This window comes from Pimephales promelas, chromosome 24, assembly GCF_988280905.1.
Source record: "Pimephales promelas chromosome 24, fPimPro1.hap1.1, whole genome shotgun sequence".
Lineage (NCBI taxonomy): Eukaryota > Metazoa > Chordata > Actinopteri > Cypriniformes > Leuciscidae > Pimephales > Pimephales promelas.
In genome coordinates this window covers 11061500-11088292 of record NC_142792.1, presented here as the reverse complement: position 1 = coordinate 11088292, position 26793 = coordinate 11061500, and the positions used below count along the sequence as shown (strand labels likewise).

General features: G+C 36.4%; 1 protein-coding gene across 1 annotated transcript in view; it reads left to right on the top strand.

Annotated features, from left to right (window-relative positions):
- The first annotated feature begins 263 nt into the window (after positions 1-263).
- The window catches only part of sema3c (sema domain, immunoglobulin domain (Ig), short basic domain, secreted, (semaphorin) 3C), a 52710-nt gene continuing 26180 nt past the window's right edge, over positions 264-26793 (top strand). The window contains exons 1-4 of the mRNA XM_039668235.2: positions 264-458; positions 6739-6902; positions 24181-24341; positions 25817-25879. Coding sequence (XP_039524169.2) covers positions 6770-6902; positions 24181-24341; positions 25817-25879 — 357 coding nt within the window. The 5' untranslated portion in view covers positions 264-458; positions 6739-6769. The remainder of the gene's footprint in view (positions 459-6738; positions 6903-24180; positions 24342-25816; positions 25880-26793) is intronic.

The window sequence follows — 26793 nt, the reverse complement described above, 5'->3', positions numbered from 1 at the left end:
TAGTGATAGATCTAAATCGAATTCAATAAGCAGAATCTTACTCTGGAGTCTTGGCACGGTCTGCCTAAACTGCTGCTCACTGCACAGGCAAAGTGAGACTCGGAGTCACAGGTCTGGAATATCTGTTCAGTTACTCAGAGAGAGAGAGAGAGAGAGAGCGAGAGAGAGAGAGCGAAAGAGAGAGAGAGGAGGGAAAAGAAAAGAGGAGGGGGGGGGGGGCTCGAGAGGAGAGGAGTGTAATAGGAAACCAGTCCACCCTTCTCTCTCACTCTCTTTACCTCTCTCAATCTTCTCAACCTCTCTCTTCCCTGTCCCACAGTCAGCCAGTTGGAATAACACCTCTCTTCACTCTCGCTTGGGAAGTCCACGCAACGCTGTGTTTCTTCACTACGTCTGTGACTATAGCGTTCACCCACTCACTGCTCAGTGAGGACAGTCCGGCTGGGAAGCCTCAGAAGGTGAGTACCGTTTGGGGGAGGGACACGCCAGGCTCGGGCTAACAGGTGCAGACACCCACCAGAGACAGGATATCAAGACCTTATACATGCTTTAGTCACTGAGACAAGCATCTATATTAAAAAAAAATGCTTATTTTAGAAATATATGCCTCCTAATTATTATATCCAATCTTTGTTAATATGATTCCTACTTTTTTTTTTTATTCAAGAAACATAATGAGCAATTATTTTACCTGATGGTGTGCCAAAAAGTTTAAATAGCATAATTTCTGTCTAGTTGTCTGTAGACAAGATTCATTAATATGTTAATGATATTAACTGAACTTCACTTTGCAAGAATGTTTTTCTCCCATTGGCTTTAGAAAAAAAAATTGCTTGATTGTAAAAAAAAAAAAATTGCTTTATTTAAGTGTTTTCCCGGTTTCAAAAGGTGAAATTTTTGCATTTCAACAATTTTTGATACATATATTTTTGAACTAAATCTAATGTCATGTTCAGTAATTTTCTTGACTATTAAGTACCATGAAGAACATTTTCATTACTCAGTTAATATGTATTATTTTGTGTGTTGAGCTTTTTTTTATATAGGTAGAGACATCAGGGAATGTGTGCTGTGTGTCTCGCAGAGAGGACAGCAGCGAGTGTGAATGAGTCTAGGGAGTTTGAGACTAAGACAGTGATGTTATTATTTTATAAGTGTGCCCTAAAGATAGTATCTGAGATTTGGTCCAAACCAAAATGCAATATTGAATGGGGATTTGTTTTATTGTCACATTGTGGTAGTGTGTGCATGGTTGGAATTGCGTGTGCGAGCTGGTGAATGGCAGGGTGTGGTACGGTGATGGGCATCTCTCAGAAAAAAAACACACATTTTACACAATGGCTTCCAGAACATTTAGCCAAACACTTGCGTAAAACATAATATTTGGATTGATGTTTTCTATTTCATGAAAGATTTGAACCTCAAACCTTAAGGTATTAAACTTTGGCACATTATTGTTCAGTACTTTTTGTGATATGTAGCAGCAAAACACAAAATCACATTTTGGGCAAAAAAGGTTTGTCTATTGTCAATAGTGTAGTGATAGAAGCTCACATAGAAGTTATTTTCAAACCAATCAGCTTTCTGTTGGTCAACATAGCGAATCTGTGCGACCAACTTAAACCCATTGCGACATCTGCGATGGGAAATGATTCACCCTCACATGAATTTTCAGATTGCGTAGATTCTTTTGAAGTGACTGGATTTCTGTGAAAATGTGAACAAATAAATGTGAACACACCTTAAAGGGGTGGTTCAGGATTTTGGACATCGGACCTCATTTCCAAGTTAGCCTGTCAGTAGAGACAGTTTTTAAAAATGTTCATCCAGTCGTTCCAGTTGCATAGTTTGCCAGTGCTAGGCTAGCGCGAGTCAACGGTAACTGCTAACCTGCCATTAAAAACAGTTTTACCCACTCCACAGTACATCTAGTAACATAACATTCATCCTGTATAATGGCGTTTCCATTTCATTGTTTTAAAACATCACAAAAGACACTTAATTTCCTTCCAGCTGTTTAACCTATATTAGACGAGCCGTTCTTAGGTGAAGACAGCTGTCATACTTCTAGTGAGCAATAATTGGTTCTGACTGACACTTTCATAAGGAGAAAGATGAAAAACTCATTACGCAGATAGCCATGACAAACAGAAGACGATCAGCTTGAAGATAAACCGCTCGTAATACGTTTCCAGGCTGCTGTGCTCTCAGCTGAAGCGCATTATGACAGCTTTGACAGACGTTAGAGTTTCTCAGATGACACTGCGATCCAGCTTCAGTGTTGTGGTTAAAAGCCAGTCAGAAATCAGCTCATGACAAAACTCATTAAGAATCTGGAAGTGTCACTGAAACGGTTTGAAACAATTAGTCTGCCACGTGTCAAAAACTTTTTCTCCAGAAATGAGAGAATCACTACCTTAAAGTTTGATACTCACAAACTGTCCTATGATACAGTGAAGCCAAAATTTCATTTTTGACCCAACCAGCTGCAATGTAACGGGCGAAAACCAACAAGAAATGAAGTGATTAAGTTTCTTATTAAGTTAAAATGTTATTTGTAGATTCTATTTTTATATTGTGTTATTATTAATATGGAATTAAGTTAATTTCTCAATTATCTAGTTCTCAAATCAATATTTAGAAACAATTTGATGTCTTACTTTGTGATACCGACTGGTTTTTCCAAGTGATGTTTTCATCCTCTTGCTTTAATCGGAGACTCAAATTCTAGACATCTATCAAATGTTTTATGTTCACCATTAAAGTTAGTCCTTTATCCCTCCAGGGCCATTTTAGGTAATGGTTAAGTCATCAGATGGTGGCAAGTAGCCATTCTAACTTGTTGTGAAAAGAGAGAGAGACTGCGGAGTGATACATAGCGAGACAGTAAAGTAGCATTCAGCATTGATGAAATTTCCTGAAAAGCCATTTAAATCTTTGCTCAGTTCATATCAAGGCCTTGACGGGACCTGTTCATTAGGCACATACATAATGAGGGATTATGTCTCATTTAAGGGTTGTGATCATAGAAGCTTGAACATCAGCTCATGTTCAGTGGCAGGCCAGTGACGGATCGGTGATGACTTTAGCAGCTGTATGCATGTCTTGCAGGCCCTGACCAGCAGTAGAAAGCCATTACTGTTCAGAGAGCAGTAGCCTCCACCCAGTGTAAGAGCTTCTCTCCAATGCTCACTGCCAAAGACATTTCGGCCGTCTGCAGTTTATCATATGCTCAAGCAAACATACACACATGTATACACACACTTGTAAATATGCACTCATACAAAACAACATCCCCAAACACTCAGGCAAATGCTCTCACTTACAAACAAGTCCTGTTGTAAATGGCCAAAAAAAAAAAAAAAAAAGAAAGATAGAAAAGGGGCCAAGCCAAAAATGGCAAAATATTTAGTAGTCTTATAATGGTCTTAAGCCTTTTAATCACAAATCACTGGTCAGGAAATTAGCAAGAATTGCACAAATACTATATATAACGTAACTTAACACGAAATAGCCTTCCCCAACTTGCAGGCATCTTTTTACACGAAAAAGAGTCAGTGTCGTTCCACTCAGTTCAAACAGTTTATGAGTAGTTGAAAAATGTCTCCCAGTTCGTTTGAGTTTAATGTGAGTCCAACTATTCACTATAGGGTTCAAATCTGGATTCTGACCTAGGCCAAACCATGAGCCTGATGGACTTGTTCTCACTACTTGGTTGTCTTTGCAATTTGGGGAGGAGCATTGTCTTGTTGAAACATAACATCTGATCGTTCCTCTTTACATAACAACTTTTCAAATGTGGGAAGCAAGCCATTCTGCAATACTCTCCTGTACTCCAATGCATTAATTGACTTTTCACAGTGAAGTAGCTCACACATACCAGCAGATAAATAGACTCCCTGCACAATGACACCTCTTCCTCCATGCTTCTAACTGTGTTAGAGATGCATTTATTTTTATTTTTATCAGATTTTCGAAGACATCACTCTAGAGCATCACCACACAACTCGTGTTTCACTGTGATTCATCACAAACACTTTGAGACAGAAATTACTAATCTAAAAGTTTCTGACCAATAGTTTGGGGCTAAAACAGTTAAAAGCTTAGTGTTTTTTCCTATTTTGGGCTTGGCCGTTTTAAAGGCCCTTTTCTGGTGTAGGTAATATTCTTTCAGTAGTCTGCCACAGCAAACAACAGTAAGGGGGCGATAGAGTTCCCAGCAAATAACTATAGTCACACATGTAGAAGGACCTATTATGCTTTCTTTGATTTGACCTTTCCTTTAATGTGTAATTTAGCTATTTGTGTATGTAAAAAATCTTCAAAGTTACAAAGCACAAAGTCCATGCTAAACAGAGTGAATCTCTCCAACAGAAAACGCCTGCCTTTAATGCCTCGTAGACAGAGTTGTTCATGAACGCGTTCATATTTTGGGCGAACGTGAACTGAACGTACTGTATTACTGCCTGATGACTGTGAACGCACGCTCTCTTAGTTTAACTTTGTACAATATGGTGCCAGATTTCTATAGAGCCTTCCAGGCGAAAACCCGGCTAACACACACATAAGCAGGCCTTAATATGTAGCGAAAAAACACCCAATCTGGCAACACAAGACACCAGTGTCGCACCGTGGCCGCTGTCGACAAAGCAGTTACGTGGCATATGATCATTTAAACGGATTTTATAACGAGGTCGGTGAGGATGGGAAAAATCTTACATTTCTGTGCAAACTTTGGCCGTCAATAAAATAATTGTTGTCTGTGGTTGTATATGGCCTGTGGCAATAATAAAAATAAAAAAAGCTTATATGGAAAAAAAAAAAACCGACTATGAATGAACTAGTTCATTTTTTGAAGTATGAGATATGAACTGAACTAGTTCATTATAAAATGTGTGAACTGAACTTTGAACTAGTTCATGTAGAAAGTGAACTTTTCCAACAATGCTCGTAGTATTGTCATTATTATATGCCATTAAAGTATATATGAGACATGGCTACATCACCATGTAACACATTTGCATAATGCTCGCCTGCTGGCATACTTTGTCTCACCCTCAAGTATATTTAAGGCCAGGAAGAGTGTATCACTGTTAATTACACTACTTTTTATCTGAAAAAGAAGGCTCCTATTAAATAAGGGAAATTCAATATATTTGAATAGCATTATTCATATAAAAAAATCCCTAAAAATAGGAAATTCACAATTCGCTAAAAATTATTGAACTCTAACCAGACACGGCCTCCAAAAAACGTGAGATGCTGATAAACAAATGAGATACAGTCCAACAAAGATCATCCATAAAGCGGATGACTCCATGAAAAAACAATTTAACCATCACCCTGCATGGTGTTTTCTGGTATTCATGCACTTCTGTTGACTGTGAACACACCCTGTGCAGTGTGCTCATACCTCACTGAGTCAGACATGCACTGTAGATGTCCTATCAATCTTTCACATGATTCATGTATAAGACATGAGCAGAGAGACTTGCTATTCTTACTCTGTTCTTTGTCCTTCTGCACTCTCTCGGCTACAAAACAAACATACTATTAATATATAATTATGAACTGCATGCATTCTTATTTTCCAAGAGTGTCCTGGACAGAGAAAGCTGTCTGTTCTCTCTGGAGCATGAAGCAAGAGTTGTTCCACAGGAAATCAAAACTTCTCTCCATGTATTATTGAACTTTGGTTGTCCCATAATAGAATAGAGAGGAGAGAACCACAGTCCATTCATTCTTTTGTTAGAACTAGAAGTGAAAAAAAAGTCTTATTACATTGTACAAGATGTCCTTGTGTAAAGGTAAAATGATGACTCAGGTTGGACAGGAGCCATTGTTTATATGGCATTAGCTAAATCATAACTAAGTGGATCAATGTCATGGCACTTTCTCAGACTAATTAACTCGAAGACGTACACAATGCCTTTAAGGGAAAAGCTTTCAAGCATAACTGTTATGATATAACCGTTAAAATATGTATTTTAACTGGCTGCTTTTGAAACACTGTTGATTTAACGCTATATCAAACACATTTCCTCTCCAGAAACGTGGATAACGTCATAAATGTTGAACTTTTAAAGGAATGTTGTGGGTTCGAATACAAGTCGAGCATTATCAATGTAGAAAGGTGTCAATTACCACAGATGATTAAGAATCGTCCTATATTTTGTAAACTGCATGGACAGTGATACATTTACAATGAAAGTCTATAGAGCAAAACTTGCAGAAATGCAAAGCTTGATTGTTTCACACAAAATTGTGCATCATTTAAATTATATAAGGTTATACAAGTTGTCCTTCTACAGATAGGACTTCTTTTCAAGGTCAATTATGATAACTTACTAATGTAATTCTTGTGATTTGCACATATACAGTAGAAAGTATCAACTTGACAATATGTGTTAAGTTTGTGCATTTAACCTTTTATCTAGATTCATTTTTCTTAGTGTTGCTTATCAAAATGTATCTTGCTTCAGGAATGTTTAGATATTAAAACTCACTATAGAAAAGAAAAATATAAAAAACATATTAAGAATCTTTCTTTATTAAGAATATGATTCTAATTGTCGGTTCTTCTAAGTAATCCACCTCTATTTTCAAAGTGCATTTATTTCTTTCTCCTATTGTACTTAAATATTAAATTTTACTTAATTGTAAAAAGTACTTAAGTTAGGTACTTAAAAGTACTTAAATTGTAAATAAATGTACAGTTCCTTCACCTTGTCTTTGCAGTTGGGCTGGTCCGGGTGTCTCCTCAGCAGTCATGGGGAGGTCAGGAGCGCTCCGGGTTTGGTCTTTGGGGATGAGCGTGCAGTTGTTCCTTCCCCTCGTCCTCTGTATCACCTGCATCCATGGTCTTTCTCCACCACAGCCACGAGTCCTCCTGTCATTTCAAGGTTAGAATGGTCAATGTCATTCTCTAATCAAGACATTTCCTTTTAGATGGGGTAACGTTAATTACAAGAATGCTTCCTGATGTTATAAAGGCATAGCAGGGTGGCATATTACATTCTTATGTAATGACATCATGTCCTTTTTAAGTGAGGTCCCTTCCCTTGATAAAAGCATTCTCACCAGAGTGCTTTAAACAAGATTGAGGGCTCCATTTGTTCCTCATTATATCCTAGTGCCGCTGTCATGAGCTTTGAATGTTCTGCTTTAACAATATTATGTGTTCAACATCGCTAAGATACTTTTTACAAAGGACTAGCTGAAATGAAAAAAGCTGTTTGTTGATCGATTGGCACCTGATATTTTGTTCACTGATTGGCAGAGAAAAGCTCCACATTCATTCATGTCGCCTTTGAACCTTGTCGAACAATGTGAGCATTGTGGTATCCTATGTGGTAAAGTAACATATAATTTGCGACTGTCAAACCCTTTAGTGTGATCAGGAAAGAAGTGAATACTTTTTGGGTACACATTAGGATTTTTTTTTTAATATATCATTTTTTGCTTGTGCGTCACACAAGACGTGCACAATTCCAAACGTGATGTGGTCCCTATACTGCAGATTGTTTCATGTGCTGTGATAACCCGTTTGTTAAGTTGATGTGCTAAACATCAAAGAAACATCTAATACAGTTTTTATGTTGTTGTATATTCGCAGTATTACATAAAGCTTATACTATGTGCTAGCAACATTATCTCTGAGTGCAAAATCAAGAGTTATGTTTCCATGACTTTGATCGTGCTAATGGAAATGATTGAGCTGGTCTCCTATCAGATGCCAAGGGTGATCTTTCCTTTCTTATCTGCTGTAGCAAACATTTAATATAGTTGAGTGAGGAAATTGGTGGTGTGTCAGGGCATCTAGACGGTCATGGTGTAGGATACCAGTTGCTCAGCTTGCCAGGAAAACTACACGAAAAGGTCGTAAAAAAAGGTGATTTGCTGATCTGAGTGGATCTTTTGTTGGCGTAACCAACCATTTTTGTTGCAAAACATTTACACTATTTCCCACAAAAAAAGCTTTAGTAAAAGTCAAGTGGTGTAACCATTCTGTGGAAAGTAGTTAAATACCTCATAAATAGACACAAGTGTTTACAACTTACTCCCCCCACACCCAAAAAGTTAAAAGGTTCAAAATTTACCCTATTTGACCTGACAATTTAAAAAAGAAATGTGTATTACATTTTTTGGTGTGAATTGCATTTTAATGTTTTATATTGAGCATCATGTCTCTGACTCAAATATGAGAGTGTAGTTCTTTATTTGTTCCACAGTATTTTGTCTGGATTTGATGGATATTTGTTTCTTGTTCTTGTTATTTCAAACTGTTTTTACATGCTTTCCAGCATTCTCGTTCCTTTCAATTCATGTTTTTGGCCTAATTTGTCATTCCATTCTTTCTCATTGTCTATCCAGCACATTCCCTAGTGTAGTCATCCGTCTATGTCTTATGTGCTGAAAAGAAACAGCGGGAAGCTTTGGTAATGGCGACACAAGTAGTGTCAGAGTGGATTGTGCCATGGAAAAACTCAGCTCAGACTCAAAACATTCTGGAACGGTTTTGTCTTTCTGAAGAATGCCACGTAACACGCTCTGTTTGATCCTAATAGGGACGTCCTAAACAGCTGAAAGTCATTGTGCTGCAAATTAAAGAGTCCAAATATGTGTTTTCAAGCCAGATTAGTTTTGCAATTATCAAGCAATCTTGATCTTAGACTAGTCTTTTGCAGGTGTGGATTTTAGCAATTTATCTGAGTTTGAGATGGACTCTGGAGAAGTCATCCAGTACAGAGACCTCTGCAAATAATTTAGTTTTGAGAAAACACTTCGCTGGGTGCTATTGGTGCTATTTCGCTACGTGTTATATCTGAAAAATCAGATGTGAGTTTTGGAGAGTATTTCATGGTAAAAGAATAATGTAATGTATAGTCTGGGAATCTATCAACAGAAACAATTTATGAGGTCCTGGTTTGTCATCTACATGATTTAGACATCCCTTTAGTCCCTTAGATCTTTTGGATCATTTTCATCACTCTGAGAGTTTCGGAAGAAGACAGATGTATAGCTTAAAACAATCTCAATATTAACACAGAACAGGGTCTGAATATCTCAGCTGGATCGCACTAGGAAGACTCCAGATGTTCTGGGGTGTTTGAGGTGCTCCAGTAAAGTCACGTCTGAAAGCATCTTTATGGAGAGAGCTGGGAGTTTTGGGTGTCTCTCAGCTTCCATGACTAGGGGAATGGGGGGTTTGCAGTAAAATAAAAATAAAAATTCAATATGGAATTGGAATGGAAGATGGATTTTTTTTCCTTAATGAAGGAAGAAATAAACAGCAGAATGCAGCTTTTGGATGCTAATTGAACAATTAAGAAATCCCAAAGATAAAAATGCTTTTAAATGTCATAATTTATAAACACATTTTACTTAAAAATCTGTGAAAATCTCCATTGAATTCCTATAGGGCGTTCTGTAAATTTTGTTTTTGCCAAAAAACAGTAACTGGCAAACGGTTAGTTATGTGATTTAAAAGCAAACTAACACCGTGTGAGAAAATTAACCAGCTTGATAAAGCGTGGGTCAGAGTATTTGATTGTGTGGCGGTCAGTCCGGCGAGAGCTCTTATGAAACTTGATTCTGAGGGTATATTGGCATAAGGCAAAATGTCAAGTGCTTGTGCCGAGAGGAAAGTTGCTGTCTGTGAAATTCTTCTTAACTCTGCCTAATAATCTGTTCATCCAATGCAATAGCCTGGCAATTGAAACTCAATAATAAAACATAAAGCCATGTGGTCCAGATGAATAGTAATAAACATCTGCATTAAACAACAATAAGTAAGGGATGATGTATGATAATAAATACAGTAATACAGTAAAGTATATATATATATATATATATATATATATATATATTATATATATATGTATTATATATATATATGTGTGTGTGTGTGTTCACTTTTCACATTATTTTTATTTCTTTTTTTACATTACAGTAATGATAATTTAGGGGTAAAAAATTGCTTAATAATGGAAATAATGTCACAATGACCAACATTTATTTGAGCTTATGACAAAGACATGTTCTCGGCAAGAGATTCATCCATTTACATTTTTATTACATTACTGTTTGGGCGGATTCAGCCAGACATTTGCACATTTGCCAATGTCATGAAGACAGTTTGGGTAATAACGCATTTACTTCAATTAGGCCACAATCGCAAACAATAGGGTGTTAACTTGGCTCAGTCCATTTTTTAGGATAACTTTGCAAGGATAACTGAGAGCTGTTTATCAGTTCTAACCTGTATCCACCCTGTCCAAAATATGCTTTAAGCCACATGTGTGAACTTGAGCCAGGTAACACAAGGCAACACCCTTTGCAAATAAAAGAGGTCATGCTTGATTTAATTGATACCCATGTTGATTTGTCCACGTCTGGGTTGTTTGTTGTGGTTTTTGGTTAACTTTCAGAAATGCAAGGCATTTTAGGAATCTTTCATAAAGTATTCTTTCCAATCATGAGATGTTCCTTTCCGATCATGTCTCACACACACACACACACACACACACACACACACACACACACACACACACACACACACACACACACACACACACACACACACACACACACACACACACACACACACACACACACACACACACACACAACAGGACTATTCTGACCTTTACGTTGGTTTACTAGTTGTGTCAAACTCTGTTTACATCAGCTGACAGATCTGTTCTTTGTTATTTATAAACTGATATTTAACAGAGTATCAACTGAGGCAACTAATGCATTTCATCTTATAAGCCTTGCTGATGAAAAATAGGAGATGGAGAAAACAGCTGTATTGGACAACATAGCTGGGTGTTTTTATGTTGCGACAAGTCGTCATCTATGACCAATTTATGCCTGTTTGCGTGCATGCATACATTTTCTCTTTCCACAAAAACACATTTTTGTCCTCTGATTGCTTTAGTCGTACTGCAATTATGCAGTATTAAAACTCTTTTATCCTCTAGCAAGCCACAACACAGCATTTAAGAGTGTATGTGTGCCATATACTATAGCAACAATGCCATAATTTGAGACCGTTAAGCCATTTATGAAAATACACACTCAGGAACATTAAAAAAGGCCTCATCTATGAAGGACTGATTTTTATCTTAACTATAGCCCATTTAAAGCAGAAAATCAAGACTAACATTTGCACAAACCCATTCATGACCAGGGTAAAACATTCTCTGAATTTTCTACCCCAGAAATCAGTTTGAGAAGACTTGAGCCAACATCACATTCATCGTCTATAAGGTAATGTCTTAGGCATTAATCACTTCAGAACTGTGGCTGAAGCCCAGACGAGTGATGATCAATCCATTCAAAAGACTAAAAGTTTATACTTTAGTTTTGACTGTAATGGGGTATTGAGACAACTGACCTGGGTTTTCTGGATAGTCACTAGGATGTTGCTGGGTGGTTTCAATTCTTAAGTTGAATAAACAAAACAAACAAAACCACAAAAAAAAAAACAATATATGCAACAAAAATAAAACAAAACACTCTGAAGCAGAAACAAGCGCAAAAAATACAAAACAATACATGATGCAACAAAAACAAAACCCTCAAACAGGAAAAAAAACAAAGTGCAACAAAAACAAAATACAAGCTACAAAAAAAATATAATGCAAAAACAAAACAACCAAAAGCATAAACGATGCACAGAAAAAAAGAAAAAAAAAAACAATAAAAAACATGCAACAAAAATAAAACAAATGCAAACCATAAGCAGAAACAAAAAAGCGCAACAAAAACAAAAAAACAAAACAAAGCTAAACACAAACAAAACCCACCTTTCAGAATCGTACTTAGAAATAAGGCTTGTTCACACTAAGGACAATGGGAATAATTTTAACTATAACATCACAGAGAAACTATATCGTTGGAATCACTTTCAGAGTGTTTTTTTCTTCTTTCTTTCAGCTAATGAACAATAAAAACATTGACAGCCAATCAGAATCCATCCTGCTGTAATGAAAGCGAGCATTTAAAGTGGCAGACAACACTTAAAATAAATAGAACGACATCGTCCGCTGTTGTGGATGCTAATAGTTATCATTATAGGTGGGGTTTTGAAAAATACTTATCACCAAGTATGAGAAATAGTAACACTGAAGCTTGCCTTAGCAAACAGCACTCAATGCTAGGTGAAAGATCATTGCCTGCAACTAGCCTCTATGTTGAGTGTGAGATTGAGAGGTCGTTAGGTTAGAGTTAAAGTTAGGTCTGCTAAACTATAATGGAGCGTCAGTCCTTTTCAAGTTGAGATCTGAATAGTGTGAATAGTTCTTTGTAGTCATAAAACATATTTTTGGCTAAGGATAATAGTTATGAACACTGAACACATGTAAATTATTAAGCAATGAACACAAAAATACACACAAACACAGTGAAAAATGTTTGGGGGAATTCCATTCTGTACAAAACATGGTTTGTCGAGGCTGTCAGCAGTGGCATATTAAGGCCAACAAATGTGTTTATCTGCAGGCTATGTCTAGGGTAACTGTACTGATTGATTGAGTTAGAGCTTGGACTGCGGTGCTCAAGGCAGACAATCTCTGTCCTCTTTCTCGCCCCCATTTCACCTCCATTTCTGCCTGAAGGTCTGTCGCTGACCTTTCTAACCCCGCTGGTTTACTCTGTTTGCATGGAGATAACATGATCAATCCATGTCCATCAATACTGAGAACAGCTCGTCATAATGTTGGCGTTGACATGCATGTTCTCCTCAATTGATTCATGCTAATGCATTCAAGCGTTGTTCCATGTTTCACCCTCCAAGACTTCCTTTAAGCCTTTTATGCTATCTGTTTGCTCAAACCGTGCATGCCTATGGCTTTGGAGAGAAGGTTTAAAGCCAAATATGGTCTATGGTTAGAAGATTCTTACAGCTTTTCCAGCTGAGTGGCCAAAACTCTATATTGTAAAAGGAAAGAGGTTGGTTGAAAAGAAAAACTAAGGAAACGTTGGTGTAATGGGAGTCAACAGGTCCTTCCTGTGCTAAAATGTGAATTTCACTTTCAAAATGAGACTTCTTCTAGTCTTCATGTCTGTGTTCATCTGTATACCTTCAAAGTTACCGCATATATTTACTTTTCTTTGACTTTTCTGCATTGTTACACAAGATATGGCTGTACAACACAACTAAATAGTATAAAATGTCCTTGATATGAAAATAATGCAAGAAAAACACAAAAGGTGGGGTAGGGTTATGGGTTGAATATGACTTTGTAGGAATTCACCCCGGACTTTCCATTGTCACTGTTGTGTGCATGTTTATGTATAAAGGAGGGGTGCCTCGTGTTAAGGTGAAAGGTCACGGGGGGCCCAGGGGGAACGGTGACAGGTGAAGATGTGCCCATGTGCTAATTGGGGCAAAGCAGCCATTAGTATGATGGGTAGGTTAACGTGTAAAGTTACAGCTCCTGTGGGAAACCCTGTGTGGAGCCAGAGAAATACAGCACTGTAACTGAGCCCGACCTGACGCAGAGAGATACGAAGGATCTGAGACTGCTGATAAACTTCAATGCTGCCAAGAGAGCAACCCCATCTGAACTCAGTGCTAATATTATGCTATCTGTTGTGGAATCTGACAGAACTGTAAAATATATTACAAATAAACGTGAATGAAAGCCCAATCACTTCTAATCGTATTTAAACAGGACGCACATCTTTTCTTTGCAGGCTTTTTGTACTCGGTTAACCTCAACAGTTTTATTTGTGAAGCTTAAGCATTCATTTTTATAAATAGCATGATGATGACAATCAGCCTTTAATTTCACTTTGCCTATTTAGTTACAATCCATCCTAATAGCATGCATGAATTAAAACATCTCAAATCACAGCAGGTTGAAATATTGAACCCAATTATGAAGTGTAGATCAGTGCATCAATTATGATTAATAATGCCCACATATATATATATATATATATTTGTATTTCCTAATATAATATAATAAATATTATAACATAAATGGTGTAAAGATAAAGTATTTTTATAACATATGTACAAGTTTTGCTTTATATTATTAGAAGCTTGCTTTAAAGGCGATATCTAAATATATTTTTTTGACAAAGTAAATAAAGTTTTACTATTAGTTATATATTAAATAATTTTGAGAAACCGAATTTAGCTAGATGCCGACACTTGCAAAAAGTATCGTACAAATGGGAGCTGTTATCATCAGCAACTTTATTACTATTTTATCCACTGTATGAGTATACAACTATATAACTAGTCCCGTTTTTCTTGTACCATGTACAAGAGAACCATTGTATCTTGAAATAGTGTGGCAGAAACAGTTCATCTCTGACTGGTTACTCCAGAGGACAGATGTGTTGAAGGATTTAGGGGCAAAATGGCAGCCCATTTGCTAATTGATGCAGTCATTTGCTAACAGTGCTGTCAGTGTGCAATGCAGTGCATACAGGTCCTCTTCCCCTGTGCCAGTATTTATAAATGCTTATTGAATGAGAGTGCTTGTGTATGTGTGTATGTGTGCATTCTAGAGGCCAGAGGAATGTGGGTAATGTCAAGAGGACAGACTGTGTGACGACTCTGTCGCATGTTACCCTGCAGTCTGTGTGGTCGCAACACATTGAGCGCATCCCAACCTGCTTCCTGTGTTCATCTGATCACCCTAAGGCTCAATCCCAATTCACCCCTTGGCCCTACCCCTTGTTTTCGAGTGTACCCCTTGGCCCTTAAAACAGAGTTACAGGGGTTGAAATATTCCCCTACGAAATGGAACAACCCTTCAATATAGAATACACAAAGAATATTGTGGTATTTATTAAAAATGACTTACCCGTGCATAATATATATATATATATATATATACATATATTAATTTGTGTGCCCTTTTAATATTTATTTAGAATATCCACCATGCAGTGACATCACTTCTCTTCTGATGATCACCGGAATCAATCAATAGCAAACATCCAATCCATTCCTGATGCATAAAATCAAATCCTGCCCACATTTTTTCTTGCTTTGTGAAGCTCTTCCACTCATATACATCCCAAAAGACAATAAAAGATTATTACAACTTACATTTAATGCCGATTTTAAGTTTAAGACTTTAAGACCCTATTGAACAGTAATGGTGTCCTAGTAGGCACCAATCACTTGGCATGTTTCCATCTTACAGCACGATAGATCATACGACTGAACCAAATATATTGTACACGTTAATGAGGATGACGTATACGGTTGCCTGGACAGAGGCTTTGAGCTCTATGAGTATGTGTGAAATCACTTACACATCACATTATGTGAGTGTAACCAGGCAGAACCAAACCAAAGAACCATGCTATTATCTAAACATCGGTGGCTTTTGAAAGGGGTTTAAAGTCATGACTTGAAGGCAGGGGCACTCCATCTCCATGAAGAACATGAGTTTTGGGTACTCCCCTAACTTGTTTCCCCGAGCAACACTGGCACCAGCAGCGTTCTGAAAGGGAAATGACCGATTTATTTGAATACAGTTAATTTATGCACGCAAGCTTTTGGTGTTCAGGCATTGAGGAGGAAGTTAACAAAAGCTGCGGCTGTAATTGGAGCTTAAGCCAGTAAAGCAAAGTTACTGGAGCCTGGAAAACTTTGGCTCGAGAGCTGAACTGCAATTAGTGACTCTCAGCAGGTCCATGCAATCGTTTGTTCACATGGTGTTGGTCGTGATATAGTCTTGATAATTCTTTGACATTCTTTGTTAGAGTGACTATATTTATTGTGTTTCCACGTGAAGATTTCTGTGAATCCAGGTCAATTCAATCTGAGATGTCTAAGTTATCTTCAACTGCACTAACTAGGCCTATGTACACAAGTTACCGTGAAATCAAATGCCCTTCATGTGCCCTTGTAATCTTTAATCAAAATAACTTCCCCTCTTGGAGTGACATTTACTTGCGTGAGGGCGGCACAACCTGTCAATCACATGACATCACAGCAATAGTAAACCTCAACCATCCAATGATCCAATTAATTCCCCACTGACAAAAAAATCAAGTCCCCCCTCTACATCTTGTCCTTGATCGAGAAGCATTTTACGCAATTAAACATCACAATAGACTATTGCAAACTTCAGTTTCATCCCGACTTTAAATTCAATTGTGAACGTAATTGCATTCTATCAGCATTCTTTACATGGCACTGTTTTCTTACTAATAATTCTAATATTTATGAGTAATTAGACAAATAAATTATATATTTAGTTATGAACTAAAATAAAATAATTAAATAAATATATATATATATATATATATATATATATATTACATCATTGTCAAGCGATGAAACAAAATAACCAAATTAATTACAAAGATTTCTGTAATTAATTGCACGTAACATTAAAATATATTTTCCAAAAAAAAAATGTTACGAAATTTAACTAAAATATATTTTCACACCGAATCTCCAAATGATTGCTGAAACAACATTAAAGACAGTATTTAAAATCTCTTTCTCTCTCTATATATATATATATACACACACACACACACACACACATTCAATTGGTTATTCAATTGGATTTCTAAGCATACAGACTGGTTAAATATGGCTAGGGATTCCAGTCTGACTGATCGTTGATTTACCTTCAAATTACATGGCAAAGCTGCAGCTCAGTTCTGAAATCAGTTGTAGTGATTCTAATCTGACACGAGGCTGGTTTTGTATCTGTCGCTAATTTCAGCCTTTGGTTAAAGCATTGGCAGCCGAGACAGGGAAGAATGCAGCGCTTCCGTGACATGAGTGGGCAACCTATACCAGACGTTAGACATCATGGCTTTAAATCAATCCAGCTTCTCTTGTAAAATAGCTAAGCTGATATTTTGCCAAGAGCAAGCATGCTCCTTGTAAGACTAACCAAATGATAGTATTATGTTAGCCAATTCTAAGAACCTGATGATATGCTCTGATCAGGCCAATAATCAGAATAGTCTTAAAATACTTTTATATTGAATGCATTGAGCAGATGAGCATAGCTTAAGGTTTACTCATATTTATACTTGCATTTAAAGGTTTGTTGCTGTTTTAAACTTTGTTCCACATAATTAAGATATGGAATGAGCCACACAATCTTGAGTTGAGAAGATATGGGCAAATATGCTAAGAGCTCAGACTTATGAGTTTTATCTGGCAGGTGAAAACAGGCTAAAAAACTAAATTCTACACAATCTGGAATTTTGTGTGATGGTGACATATTTCCCCAATAGGTTTGAGTTGTTCAGTCCATTTTGCTGATTTTGACTCAGGCTAAACTACATTAATTGGAATAGAAGGCCCAAGATTCATTTATTTACTTAAGTTGATCTCAGCTTAAGCAATGGTCAATTTTTTTATCAGTCTAGTAGAGCAGCTTCACAAAGCTAATATGAACAGAGCGAAGCTAGTATTGACAACACCAGGCTGGAAGCGTAGAGGAAAATATGGATTATTTGATCCATGTCAAGGTGAATCCATGTACTCATTAAACTCTTAAACCTACCAGCCTTTCTCTAATCTCGTAACCTTGTGCCACATACATGCAAGTATGGATTTCTCTGGAAGCTTCTCTTTTTTATGATCAAACATGCAGTCTTGCATGTCTTGGTGGTCTCCTCTGAGAAGATCAAGACCCATAACCCTCTCTGTGCTGTTTAATAATGGATGTTTAAGAAGTTTCTTAGCACAAAAGGGCCTTGTTCCAGTTCTGCTCGACTGCGTAAATGAAAACAAAAAGGTTGTGAGTGGAATGGGGAAGAGGAAACTTATCTACAGCCAGTTAGCGTGGTCAAAGTTCTTAGTTCATCACTTGGATGGCTGCTCAAAGCTTGCTCATGTTAAAGATCTGAAAAAGATCATCTTGTTCACATTGGTAACGGAATAACCTTCTTTATGGGTTACTGTTCTGGGTTCATGATAAATTAAGCTCTATAGAAGGCTGTTAAACGTTTTGGTGCCAAAGACCCTTAAATCTCTTTGTGGTAAGGACCCCTTTCTTAAAATAGAAAGACAGATATTGTACTTGATTAAATATTTTAAAAATACATTATAAATGTTTTTACTGTCATTTTCATGATAAAATAAAATCTGAATCCAAAGGTTGTGTATTTTATGTATAAAGACCTATAGTGAGAGATTATAAAGAGTGTCATTATAAAAACACATTTTTGCAAATTCTCATTGTACTGAAGCCAAAGAAAATTATTAAAATATTACCCAATATGTAAAATTATTCTACCCACTATAAGTGAAAAAACATTGATTTGAACCACCGAAACCACTGCTCGGCAACACCAAAATCTAAAAATTTGGCGAGCCAGCCAGGAGAAAACAAATCTATCAATCCCTCCTTTGATCATATTTGATCAGATAAAAAATAAAGAACATAAAACAATAGATATCATGTATGCGTGCTGTATACAAGCTCCACTTAAAATGACAGAATAAGAGTTCATAGTGAAACTTTGATCCCCAAGCCCCAGCTTTCAAACCCCTGCTACACACAACTTCTTGAGTTCTTATTGCTACTTGTTTTCAGCTTTGTTCCTTTCACAGATGATTTAAAGACAATCAAACTGTAGTATAATAATGAGAATCAACCTTCTCATTTGACTACACAAGCTCATAAGTACTTTTTAACCACATATATCAAATATCCCTCCACTGAGGAGTTCAGGAAGTGGCCCAGACAGAACACCTGTGAGGAAGACGTTCCAAGCACTTCTCCGCAATACAACCCGTCCAGAAAACCCCACCATCGGCAGTGTAAAGAGCACCCCGCTGAGCCAACAACACAGCCTTTAAACTCATGGTCAACAGTATCAACAGAGCAACACCCACACTGTCTCCTCTAGGACCAATCCTACCAGGACATGGGTTGATCTTCCTGATTTAACCATGCAGGAATGTGGTCAAGCCCATGATTAATACTGTATGATCACAAACAAAATGTATTTATTATCAAAAGCTTTCTTGACGTGATTTAGCCTGGGGTTTAAAGTTACATATTGGCCTTTAAGTATTGGAATATGGTTTTGATTTGCTCGATGTTGATTCAAATTCATCATGTGTGCCACTTTTGACTGCTGACACTGAGTTTGATTGCTGGAAGCATTTAAACTCAGAGTCTCTGAAGTGTATAGCGGTTTGGTGTCTGCCAACTTTCCATGATGTAGCATAACTATGCATTCTTCATCTTTTATACAAACTGAGGTCAGGCCCCTTATCAATATTCTCTTGACACTAGTCATGATTGGGAATGAATGATGTTTTTAAATTAATAACATGAATTCAATTATGTGTTACCTACAGAAATGTGCGGTTTGTAATTCCCATTCACTGATGAATTGTGTCTCCAAACATTAGCTTTAGCCAGCCTGTGTTTCCCCATGCTGCCTTGCCGCAGCGCAATTTTATTCGCGCTGCTAGCCAGTCTGGATACCATGAACCAAATTTTCCCCTGAAATAGGGAACCAATCACAGAACGGGGAGGGAGCACAGGCGCATTTGATAGATGTACAGGCGCATTTGATAGACATTCGTAGCACCCAATAATACGGCTCTGGGCATTCGTAAACCACGTCTCAAATACGTGAAAATGAACATGTGGTTTCCAGACCACGTTTCATTCTCAATGATACGTGGTCTGGCGTTAGCCAGGCTAAGCTTGAGCTGTTTGTAGATGGATCAGTGTCATGATACTGGAGTCTTGACCTATTAATTTATTCAAAAACATAAAAAAGCTTAATCAGTGTTGAATGCTGCTCATAATGGTTAAACAACAGTGAAACCTCTCAAAACAGAAATGAAAATAAACAGCAGCATTTAAATATTTCCATATGATATAAAACGTTGAAGACATTGACATAAGCCAAAAAACAACAACAACAGATCACTAGAATGAATCAGACTTTCCAAAGCTAAACACAAGAGTGAAACAGTGACAGTTTAAGTTTGATTGCAAGTTTTAGAATATTGTGAGTTTTAGGATAGCAAGACACTAAAAATATAGTCTGCTTGTTATTCACACCCTGTATAGAACGTAATTAGGATATTGCTTTTATGCATTAGTTCAATAAACATGACGTTCATTTTGAGTATCTTTCCTTTTAGATTGAATGTTGCTAACTAACATGTTGCTAGTTGAATGTTGCTAGCATGAATGTTGCTAGGTAATTAATACCCAAATTTAATTTTGTGGCGAGGAAAATATGCAAAATATCAGCCATATTTAAATGTCTACTATCATTGACAATAGCATAACGATATATGAAGCACAGCTCACACAAAAGTCACTTTCAAACAAAGCACCTTTTCTGTTGACTGCAGCGAATTCACATCACCAAACTGAACATGAGTTAAATTTACAGTACGTGGGGAAATTTTTCACATTCAAGTGAAACTCTTGTTCCAATTGAACAAGAGTTTCAATTGGAACAAGATTGGAACAGTTTCAATTAGCCGTCTTTTACCCACAAAATGTCAGTAAGCAACGGTAAATGTAACTGCGCCTGAATGAATCAGTGCTTTTGAACTAAATGATTGATTGATTGAACGATTCAATGACTCATTCATAATGGCAGATACTTGTTGCCACCTACTGGCAAATTGATTTAAACTGCAGAAAGAATAACAGAAATCACTGACATTTTCGAGTCTCATTTCAAACAATCAGTCAGTGTTTCTCTGTGATCTGCACCCACATGCTTTGCAGAAAGTTCATGATCCAAAACACCGGGCCAAATTAACACTGCAGTGGCTAACAATTAGATGAATATTGCATTGAAGCAGTCAAAGCCTTGATCCTAATCCAGCTGGCCTGGCACGATTTGAAAACTGCATTACATAAGTAACATCCAACTACTATAACTCAGGCTACCTGGGGTGAACCTGCCTAGAAAAATTGGCTTTAACGTAAAAATAATGCAATGTGTTTCAAATAAAAGCATAATTCGGCTTGTTAGTTAAAACTAATTGTGCGTTTGTAATTAGTTAGGTGGCTAATTGCTTAGCCAAAAATGCTTTTCAAACAAATCTTGTTGCATCCAAATTTACATACTAATCATAAGACTAGAGCAGGCAATTCTTATATATTTGTCTTACTACACACTCAAAACTTTCCCATCTGAAGTGCATACTTGTAGTGCATGGTATAAGTATGTGGATTGGGATGTACCCTCTGTTTGCACCTAACTGAAAAATTTGCTAAGTGACCTTTGACCTTAAGTAAAATATTATTTTACATTTAGAATAAATTAGATCATCGGTTCTGTTGTATTTTCTTCCATAAACCCAAATATGAAATAAACTACAGCTTCTTAATCGCATTATGAGCAGGTGTGGTAGCACCTGTCAGTGGGGAATGTTTACTTAGACATGTGTCCATAGCTCTAAGAATGATTCATGTTTTCAGAGCTCAGGGGTCAGGACAGGCGGACACAAAACACCACACAATCCTCCCGAGAGGGGGAACACGTGTCTGTTTATCCATGGGGTGGGAAGGTCTTGTGAACGTTTCCCACTGTGCTGTCTTTTACTTCACCATATTAGAATTTGTTTTAGAAAGACAGAATAGATGAAAGTCAGATTCCACAATAAACAGTTTGAGGTTAATCATTGCTTAACCTAAAGCACTCAAACCTAAACCTGACTGAACTAAACCTTTACCGGTCAAAAATTTGGGGTGGGTAAGATTTTAAAAAGGGAAATTAAAACGTTTATTAGACAAAGACACATTAAATTAGTCAAAAGTGACAGTATGACATTTCTTCTAATGTTAAAAATTATTTCTATTTCAAATAAATGCTGTTTTTTTCTACTTCCTATTAATCAAATCACTCATCAATCATCAATACATTCCACAATACAATTGACATTAATAATAATAAATATTTCTTGAGCAGCAAATCACCATATTAGAATGATCATGTGACATGATCAAATCATTAAAGTGGACCCAAAAGTTTTAAACGGTAGAGTGTGTGTGTGTCAACATCCCCCAGAACACCCTGGAAGTGTTTGCCCAGGCGAACACCACTCACATTCCCTTTAGAAAATATAAAATTCTATTCTTAAGGTTCACAACAAGAATGGTTAAAATTACAATAATGTTAAAAAATTGCAAAGAGTCAAAGAAAAAATATTGTTGGGATATTGCTTGATTGATTTTTCAACATTGACAGCCCTTATGTTGGTGTGGATGCTAATAGTTATAATTATGTTTATTATAACCTTGGTGTGAATGGGCCTTTATAATTTAACATCTGGGAACTATTTTGTGCAGGACACCAGCAACGAAAGAAAGAGTAAGTTATGAGCAACACAGCATTTTTATGTTCTAAAAAAACTAAAACAGAAGCTGAAATAAACTGAAATTAAAGGCTCACCCACCAACGCAATTTTCTGAAAGGAAAATCTTTCTGAAAGTCTTTAGTCTGCTGAATAGGGCGAAATGGGACTTCATGATTCCTGTCTGAGTTTACAGAAGCTGCATGTTTCTAATTAGTCTCCTGAAACCTAACCAGAAGTGGGATTTCTCTCTTTCGCTCCCTCTTTCAAGGCATTTTATTTAATACTTATTTACTCACATCTGCTTCCTCCTATGTTTCTTCTGCAACGTCACGTCTTTGTTCCTGTCTAGTTTTCATGCTCGCAGCACGTTGCAGTCTCGCCCTGATGAGCTCTTTGAGTAGTAATAATGCAACTCTTATCTTACTGAGATGCTATCCGTGGTGCTTTGAAGCCTGGTTGATGTAATCTGTTGCCCTCCGCACCTCCACTTTATTAAACCCACGTTAGGATGACGAGTTTGACAAGGCCCTCGTCAACTAATATAATCCCATAATAGTCTGGTGAGACATGCTGTCTACGGTCAATGCTCTTCAGAGAGCCTGGGGTGACAATCTCCACTTCGTCGTGTGTGCTGGTCGCTTTAAAATCGTAATGTCTTTTAAACTCCTGAATTTAAATTGAATTTGAAATATAAAATTATAAACAGAATTTTAGGTAGAAACATGTGAATTTTAAAAGGAACAAAATGGAATTAAAAAAAGTAAATAATATAAAATTGATTTATGAAATATCACCAATAGAACTAGTGTACAGTATGTGTGTATATATATATATATATATATATATAAACACAAACACACAGTATACACACACACAATAGATGCAAATTTTGCTTTTAATATTATCACAATTTGAATATGCCAAAAGGCAAACGCAAAATTAATATGAATTTGATTGCTGTTTTGAGAATACTGAACTATGAGAAGTATTTAATAATTTGAGATTCATATATTAAAGTACATATTTTAGGGATGCATGATATATTGGCCACCATATCATTATCGGCTAGTTATGTTCTTTTTTTTTTGTTATTGGCGAAATTTGGCCAATATATTAATGCCGATAAATAATTTGAATTGTTTGAAATATGATTGGAATCGCTTCAAAAAAGTAAAATACAGTTAAGTGGTCAGGCGTTTAAAATTATATAAAAAATGTATTTAAATGTGTTGGCCAATATATCGTTTATAGTCTTTCAAATATAATAAACTATCGGTATTGACCAAAATGTTCATATCGGTGTATATATCCTATATTTTTTTATATTCAATAATGTTTTTTATGACACATTTTTAAATTCCTAATTTTGCCCAATGCTTTGGATGTGCTGGTTTGAATAGGAAGCAGGGGATGGAGATATTAGTCATGAGATCCACTAAGGAAGGTGGGAATTGCGCTGATTTTGTCTTCATAGGCTTCTCTTTATTTTAAGATAAAAAGCACAAAAATGAATAGAAAATGTCTGTGGAGAAGATAAATGTGACTTTGATTGGAACTGGACGGAGTTATCTGAACATTGAACAGAAAAACAAAAATGGGTGGCTTTAGAAGAGTGTTAAAAAAGAATAAAGACGAGGAGGAGGGTATCAATGTGGCCTCCGTTTCTCTATACATTAGTGAATGACTAATGAGAAACAATAATGAATATTCATGAGGTCACTCTTCATTAGAGAGACTTTGATGGTATAGTGAAGTGCCCTGCATCTCAGTAAAAGTATGTGAGACTGTGTGTGTTTTTGAATCAGCGTTCGGCAGCATCCCAAGTAAACACCTCAACCTCACTCACACTAATGCAAAAGAACATGTTTGTGTTTGCATTACAGAATTACAGAAAACCCCATCCTTTGAGCACTACACTTTGTCTGAGAAGGCCATGGACTACAGGATCCTTTTCATGGATGAGGATCAGGACCGCATGTACGTGGGCTGCAAGGACCATGTCCTCTCGATGGACATCAATAATATCAGCCAGAACACGCTGAAGGTGAGAGAGCAGTTAACACTCCTCTATATCAACATGAAACGCAGCAGAACACTTCTGCAGATGTTGAAACCAATGGTGACCACATTTTCTTCTTTCACATCTCATTTGACAAATGGGAGAGAAGTAGTTTGTTTAAACACAGAGAGGGCTTAAACACAACTGGCACAAAGTATGGAAGTGTATCTTTCCTCTTCCAACTAAGGCTGGCAAAACTTCAGATTCATTGCATTCTGCCGGTCTATGCTGCAGAATTCCAGACTGCGTTCGCCAGTAAGAAGCCTTAAGTCTGAGAACAATACAGCCTGATTTTTGTTTTCTTTTAGAGCTTGTGATTGCTAAATAACTCTTAAGCTTTAAATTTGATATTTGTAGTAACTTGCTTTTTTCCATGAAACACAAAAAGAGACAATTTGCACAATCCCCAGGCTGCTTTTGTCTATACAATGAAAGGTGACTGTTGATGACACAAAAAATAATGTGGAAATGTGCCATATAAGTCTCATTTTCTATATTTGTCTTCTATATAAGTCTTCTGAAACTATATATATATATATATATATATATATATATATATAATATATATATATGAAGAGTTCAGATGCAAAAGCCTCTAAGTGCCATTTGAAATTTTCTTCTAGAATGCTAATTTTTATCAAGCTTGTATATTTAAGTTCAGTAATTTCACTTAAATAACAATCCATAGGTAATCTTCATTCCCATTTAAGTCAAATTAATGAACTTAAATATACAAGCTTGATAAAAATTATCATTCTAGAAGAAAATTTCAAATGGCACTTAGAGGCTTTTGCATCTGAACTCTTCATATATATATATATATATAGACCATTTCACAAGATGTAAACAACACTGGTCCAGAAGCACTTCCTGTTTCAGTTTGTAACTGTTTTCTTTATTTCACATGTAAAGAAAACATCTTAAAGATGTTTGTTTAACTTTTTGATTCAGTTTTATATGTTCTGTTGGTTGTATTTTATCCCAGCTCTTATGTAGTGTTAAAAAACTGAAACAGGAAGTGCTTCTGGACCAGTGTTGTTTACATCTTTTGAAATGGTCTATACATGCATCCTTGCTGAATGAACATCAATTAAAAAAAAAAAAAACCTGACAAACCTCAAATCTTTGAATGGTTAGTGTAAACTTTTTTTTAGCTGAATATCTGAAAACCACAGCTCCCAAATCTCATTTGCAGTTGCATACGATCAAATGTGGTGCATCAAGATGTGTCATGCCAGGTTTGATGTCAATTTAACAATACTATTTTACAATTTACAATAATTTTACAATATGGCAACAATTGATTAAATATAAAAAAAAAAAAAAACTTGTCTAATAGCATTATTAGATGTGCATTATAACGTAAATCAGTAAGTCAAAACTACACTGTCATGTCTTAAGTTTTTTTCATTAATATTAAAAAATCTTGCATTGCTCTCCTCCTATTTTCTCTCTATCAGATCTTCTGGCCGGCATCCACCAGTAAAGTCGAGGAGTGTCAGATGGCTGGCAAAGACCCCACAGTAAGAACTTTGACACTTTTAAACTCCTTGCATGTTCTGGTTGGCCACCTTTGTATGCCTCAGATAGATTCACACACAGCAGCAGCATTCTTGATTCAAATCCTATTTGTCTGTTGCTTGGTGAAGTGATCATCCAGTAAGCTGTTTTCACAAGCATTATTCTCCCTACAATCACAGCCATTAATTAAACTTGTCCCAAATCAATCAAAAGAGCACCAAACATGAGCTGATTCTTAATCAGTGTTTAGACCTCGAATTTTAACTGTTATGGCTGGATCATTAACAGATGCATGGGTATATTCAAAATAAAGTTTTATTATTCCAATTTCTACCAGTCATGGCTGGATCAAAAACAGATGGTTTTTGCCCCAGTGCCCATGAGTAAAAGCTGTATAGATGTTGTCTGAAGCGCGATGGGAGGTCACAATGTGTCATTAATTACGTTTGTTAGAATAAAGTAAAATGGAGGATTGGACTAATGTTCTCAGCTGGCCAAAGAAAAATACTGTACTTAACACGCTTACCATAAATGCCATAGGGGTGTGACGAGACACTTATCTCACAAGACACAGGATTGGGTTCACGAAAACGAGACAAGATTTTTGCACAATTTTTCAGAAATTCTCAATGACAAATTTCATGATTGGAAAAATAGTCTGCAGGTGCATTTTGAAATGTTTTTTTTTGTTTTTTTTGTTCTTGCGTTCCGATTAAAGCAATTGCAAGTTATAAAGTCTGAATTGCATGAAATAAACTCACAATTCTAAGAATTGAACTCCACAAATCAAATGTAAAATAAAAATTAATAATTACCTTTTTTGTATTCTGTGGCAGAGCTTCCATACTTGTTTAAAAAAAATATATATATATCTGCAGGCACAATGATTTTATAAATAAAATTCTACATAATTCTA